This window comes from Larus michahellis, chromosome 13 (genome assembly GCF_964199755.1).
Source record: "Larus michahellis chromosome 13, bLarMic1.1, whole genome shotgun sequence".
Classification (NCBI taxonomy): domain Eukaryota; kingdom Metazoa; phylum Chordata; class Aves; order Charadriiformes; family Laridae; genus Larus; species Larus michahellis.
The window spans coordinates 5229501-5235500 of record NC_133908.1 but is presented as its reverse complement, the minus strand read 5'-3'; the positions used below and the strand labels follow the sequence as shown (position 1 = coordinate 5235500).

General features: G+C 52.8%; 1 protein-coding gene across 4 annotated transcripts in view; it reads left to right on the top strand.

Moving 5' to 3' along the window:
* Positions 1–3742: 3742 nt before the first annotated feature.
* The window catches only part of SPPL3 (signal peptide peptidase like 3), a 59994-nt gene continuing 57736 nt past the window's right edge, over positions 3743–6000 (top strand). For 3 of the 4 annotated variants that reach the window (XM_074607068.1, XM_074607067.1, XM_074607066.1), the window contains exon 1: positions 3750–4168. In XM_074607068.1, the coding sequence (XP_074463169.1) occupies positions 4146–4168 (23 nt within the window). In that variant the 5' untranslated portion in view covers positions 3750–4145. Of the gene's footprint in view, positions 4169–6000 lie in introns of all 4 variants that reach the window. The other variant, XM_074607069.1, reaches the window with a different exon arrangement.

The window sequence follows — 6000 nt, the reverse complement described above, 5'->3', positions numbered from 1 at the left end:
GCATTCTCCTGGAGAAACTGGCTGCTCATGGCCTGGACAGGTGCACTCTTCGCTGGGTAAAAAACTGGCTGGATGGCCGTGCCCAGAGAGTGGTGGTAAATGGAGTTAAATCCAGTTGGTGTCCAGTCACAAGTGGTGTCCCCCAGGGTTCGGTGCTGGGGCCGGTTCTCTTTAATATCTTTATCAATGATCTGGATGAAGGGATTGAATGCACCCTCAGTAAGTTCGCAGATGACACTAAACTGGGCGGGCGTGTTGATCTGCTTGAGGGTAGGTTGGCTCTGCAGAGGGATCTGGACAGGCTGGACCGATGGGCTGAGACCAATGGTATGAGGTTCAACAAGGCCAAGTGCCGGGTCCTGCACTTGGGACACAACAACCCCATGCAGCGCTACAGGATTGGGGCAGAGTGGCTTGAAAGCAGCCCGGCAGAAAAGGACCTGGGGGTGTTGGTTGACAGCCGGCTGAATATGAGCCAGCAGTGTGCCCAGGTGGCCAAGAAGGCCAACAGCATCCTGGCCTGTATCAGGAATAGTGTGGTGAGCCGGACTAGGGAAGTGATCATCCCCCTGTACTCGGCACTGGTGAGGCCCCACCTCGAGTACTGCGTTCAGTTTTGGGCCCCTCGCTACAAGAGGGACATTGAGGTGTTGGAGTGTGTCCAGAGAAGGGCTACAAAGCTGGTGAGGGGCCTGGAGGACAAACCTTATGAGGAACGACTGAGGGAGCTGGGGTTGTTTAGCCTGGAGAAGAGGAGGCTGAGGGGAGACCTTATCGCCCTCTACAACTACCTGAAAGGAGGTTGTAGAGAGATGGGGGCTGACCTCTTCTCCCTGGTGACAAGTGATAGGACGAGGGGAAACGGGTTCAAGTTACGTCAGGGGAGGTTTAGATTAGATATTAGGAGACATTTTTTCACTGAAAGGGTTATTAAACATTGGAATAGGTTGCCCAGGGAGGTGGTGGATTCACCATCTCTGGAGGTGTTTAAAAAAAGAGTAGATGGGGCACTGAGGGACATGGTTTAGAAGTGGCTCTTGTCAGGGTAGGCTAAAGGTTGGACTCGATGATCTTAAAGGTCCCTTCCAACCTCAACAATTCTATGATTCTATGATTCTATCCTGTAGAGCTAGAGCAAGCTTGTGAAATTTTGTAGGCTAGTCACAAAGCCTGAGATGCTGAAAAAAATTATACTTTAATTGCTCATCAACTATAAATCATTGGTGCCAAATTAATGTGCTGGAAATTTTGCAAGGCTGAGAAATTGGAAGCTATTCCAATAAGAACTCAAAGCAGGGATATTGTTTCGTAGACACCGATATCAGTTTTACATCCTTTACTCAGGGGGCAAAAAGAAAAATGAAGAAAGGCTCTTTAGTACCAAGACAAGGCTGAAGCACTGATTTATCTTTCTCCACATTGATTCAAAAGGATGGAGAGGATTTTTTTCTACTTGCATTTACTCTATCATAATTGGAGAAAAGGGTAGCATAGACAGGCATCCCAGAGACACTGGGGTTGCACTACAGTGGACTGAAGATTCCAAATTATTTGTCTGTTTTCTAATTATTAGTGTAGATTTTTCTGCTGTGCTGAGGGGGAATAAAGGAAGGGAACATTTCCATTGCACAAGTCCTGCCCCGAGCCTGAGCCTTTTTTTCCCCACAGGGGACATGTATGTGTGGGAACACCAGAATTTGCACCAGACCGGATCGACCAGGCTGTGTACCCCATAGCCCAGGATTTTGAGCATGACTCGCTCCTTGCATCATATCCACCAAAGCTTTCTATACCTACCGAGGTGGACACAAGCACTGCGTGTGGGGTCTAAGTTTGAAGGCAAAGAGGTATATGGTCAAAATGGGAGAAAGTTTTTCAAGGTAAACCAGCCTGAGCTGGATGAGAGGAAACGTTAGCATTACTCACCATGTAATCCTTGCAGTACACCTGTCTGCCATGACTGACCCCAGCAGGGATCCCAGTAAGCTCATCAGTCACAGTACTTTGAATGTTTCCACCTCATAGTTGATAAATCTGATTCTCAAGCAGACTTTAGTAAGTGGGTAGAGTGCTAATTGTGTCAGGAGCTCTAAGGTCATTCCTGCCCACAAGGCCAAAGCGCTGTGAAAAGCATGGAGAATTTGGATGCTGAGGTGTGACAACAACCCAAATCACTCGTTTTCAAAGAATAAAGATACAGGCATACGGCGGGGGGAAGCCTTCGAAGTCCAGCACCACCTGACCGAAAGTGCGGTTTAATGGAAGGACGGGAATCCCGGCATTCCCTTCACCAAGACAATCCAGTCTGCGCTGCCTATGCAGCATCATCCTTCTGCAGCGCCCCAAAACATCGGGGGGCTGCAACACGCTGCAGTTTCCTCTTCGCTGGTGAAGGAACCAAGCTGGCAGAGACGAATTGAGCCACCCAAGATTACAGAAAACTGGTAACAGAACTGAGAAGAAACCGGCCATTCCTTACTTTTAAATCCTGTGTTGTGACTACACACCAGCCTAAGTTCTTCTTCATTATGAGATGGACAAAATGGAAATAATTTATTCAATCCATTAATAGAAATAAACCAGAGTGGGGCCCAAATGCCATTTTAGAGGCATGTGGCATCTCTGTAGATGCAATGAGAATGTCCCAACATCCCATTAGCTTTTTGAAGATTTTAGCAAAATTATATTAAGACATTGAATTTCTCCATACCTTTTTGTTTTTTAACAAATACCTAGTTTCACCAGACCTGGGCATTGTTCTTCTATCTAATGCAGTTACACCACCTCCGACAGTGAGAGAGACCTGGCTCTTCTCCCTCTCACACCAAGAGGAGCAACGCCCGAGCCTGGACCACGGCTCACAACTTCCCGGAGCTCCGCAAGGTGGAGTAACTCCGGTGACACTAGTTCTGCATCAGGCAGAAACGTAATCCGGGAGCGAAGATTTGGAAACCAGGCGGAGAGAGATGAGCCCCCGCCACCGACGGCTGCCAGTTCCTCTGCCGGGGACTCGCAGGGGTTGGACGCAGGGCTGGCGAGAACACGAAGCGCAGGATTTTTATTTGGTCAAAGCATCTCAAATGTTACTTTCCTTCCTTAAAAAAAAATAAAATTGAGAATTTTAGCCTATTTATTTTACTTGCTTTGTTCAGAAGGTAACAAATTCAATGATACATCGATATATCTCCAGAAGCACACTGTGAATTTAAATTAAACACTGGGATTTATGAATTATCTTACCTGAACTCTGCATCTACCACCTAACCCTCCTCCAGAAAAAGCCCCACACGGCAGCAATCCGCGGTCACGTACCCCTGCGGGACGGCAGGAGCCCGGCGGCGGTGCCACACCCGGGGAACACCCGCCGGCCTCCCGAGGGAACCCGGCCCGCAGCCGGCACCCGCACCGGGCTGGCTCTGCCGGTGGCTCAGGACCCAGCCCCACTCGCCCTCCCTCGGCCCCTCACAGCCCACCCGCAGCTCGCTCTCGGCTCTTCTGGTGGAGAAAAGCTCCGGTTCTCCCACGCCGGAGACCACTTCCAGACACCGGCCACGCCGGCGGGGCGCCGCACCGAACCCACCCGCCCACGCCTGAGCAGCGGGGCGAGGCGCGTCCGGGCCCGACAACCAGCACCCCGCCACCGCCTCCCCCGCTCAGAGCGCCTGCGCGCGGCCGGCAGCGTCAGGCACGTGAGGCTGTTGTGGGCACGTGACCCCGCGCGCCGCCCGGCCCCGCCCCCGGCGTGCGCGAGCGCGGGGACGCGGCGCGGCCTGGCCCTGGGCCGCCCGGTGCCCGCCGCCTCCCCGCCCCCGCCCCGCCCCGCGCCGCTGCCGCCGCCGCCTCGCCGGCCATGAGGCCCTGCCGGCGCCCCAGCGCGGCGCTGCTTCGCGGCTGCTGAGCCTCCGCCCTCCCCGCCACCACCATCGCCCTCTCCGCCATCCCCTCTCCGCCCGGGCGGGGACCCCCCCTTCGCTCCCCTCCCTCCTCACAGCCGCCGCCATGTTGGGCCGGGAGCCGCAGCGGGGCCGCCACTGAGCCCCGGAGCCTGCGAGGCGGAGGAGGAGGAGGCGGAGGAGGAGGCGGAGGAGGAGCCCGAGGCCTGGCCGCCCCGCACAGCCCAGCCGGCCGGCCGCCCAGCCGCAGCCATGGCGGAGCAGACCTACTCCTGGTGAGCCGCGGGGCTGAGGCCGGGCGCCGGCGCTGCGGGCCGCGGGTGGGGGGGGAGAGGCGCCGGTGAGGGCCGGGCCGGGCCGGCCTCGGGGGATGTTCCGACCCGGCCTCCTTCCGGCCGGGCCGGGGGCGAGCGGGGAGGGGGGTGCGGGTGTGGGGGGGAGCTGAGGCCGCGGGACCGCCGGCGGGGGCTGGGGCATAAAGGGACAGAGGGGCCGTGGCCGGAGGTTTCAGCGCGGCTGAGGAGGAGGGATTAGGGGGAAGGGAGGAGGGACGCCGTGCGGGCCAGGGGAGGGGGTGGCTGGGCTGTGAGGAATCCCCCCCGCCGACAGCCGGATGGCTGTGGGCAGGCGGGTGGCTGTCATCCTCCCCCGGCCCGGGGGTCCCCTCAGGTGAGCTGGATCTCTGCGTGGCTGGGGCTGGTACCCGGCCATCCGCCGGGCCTGGGGGAGGGACGGTGCCGGCTGTGAGGCTGCAGGTAATCCCTCTGCCCAGAGGGAGATCTGTGTCAGCACGGGCTGGCCGGTCAGTCAGTGCCATGTGTGTGTGTTTTCACCTAGTGACAATAGCCTTGGTCTGTGTACAGGAAATAGAATGAGGAGGAAGAGTACCAGTTCCTGTGGGAAGACATGAAGTATAGCAAATGAAAGTAGAGGGCATTTTTTTCTGCGTCCTGACACTGTCTCAGGCCTAGCTGGCAGTGGATCAAAGAGACAGGGTTCAGTTTCTTCATATAATTCTGGCTTTTTTTTTGTATTGTCACGGATCACAACCAAAATATCTCAAATAATTTACCCGTGCATCAGCTCTATTGACCTGACCACCGCAGCAATTTGTGATGCTCTTACTGCATTTTAAACCCACTCCAGTGATATCAACCAGAGTTGCTAGATTTGTTTTGAAAAAAGTTATGATATCCTTACTTAAAAAGGAGTTAAATCTCAGTTTTTGACCTTGGTGTGTGCTGATTGTGGAAGAGGGCCTGTCTATGCAAGAATGTTCCTAGTCTGAATGGTTCTGGAAATCTTTCCCATTACTTTTTCAAAACTTGTGGGGATTTCTGTTTTGCCACATGTTGAGACTTTGGTAGCCCCTTCTCCCATCTTCTGTCACTTCTCTGTCAAGAACCAATATACATTTGCTTATTTCGTTTCACGAGCTCAGTTCAGGCAGTGATCTTTAAAACAAGAGCAAAAAGACAGCTTCTTTGACTTAAAGGATTTACTACGTATTGTTGCAGTAAGTGAATGTTGGTACAGATTTAGGCAGTTTAATGTAGTTCAATTAGATGTGTCTAGTGAACTACGGTCCTGGTGTGTTTTAACTGCAGAGTGAAATTATAAATTTGTAAACTACTCTGGGATTTGTCAGCTTTCTTTGAAAACTTAAATGAAGCGAAATGTCAATTGTACATTGTTTTGATCTTTAACTCCCTTGCTTTTTTGCAGAAGTGTCTTTGCCATAGAAGTATTCTAAAGGGAAGGTTTTTAACAGAGACTGGGAGGAGGATTAACTCTTCTTTAGGTTGTGTATTTTAAGGGACTGAAGTTGGGATTTGAGTTGTTCTTCGCTGCTTGCTAGGTGGATCACAAGAATGGTAGTTCTTTCTTAGAGTATTGCGTTTGTAACAGAACAAGGATAGGAGGCTTACCTCTCAAAACACTGGAATTTTGTGTCTCTATTCACTAATGTGTCCTCATGTTTTTGAGGTTTCTGTCACTTCACATTTTGGGCCGTGATCAGCATGGTGTGGGAGCTATGGAAAGAGCAAAAATCTGATTTCAGACTAGAGTCCTGTTCTATAACTTGAAACTCTTCTCTGCAGATGCA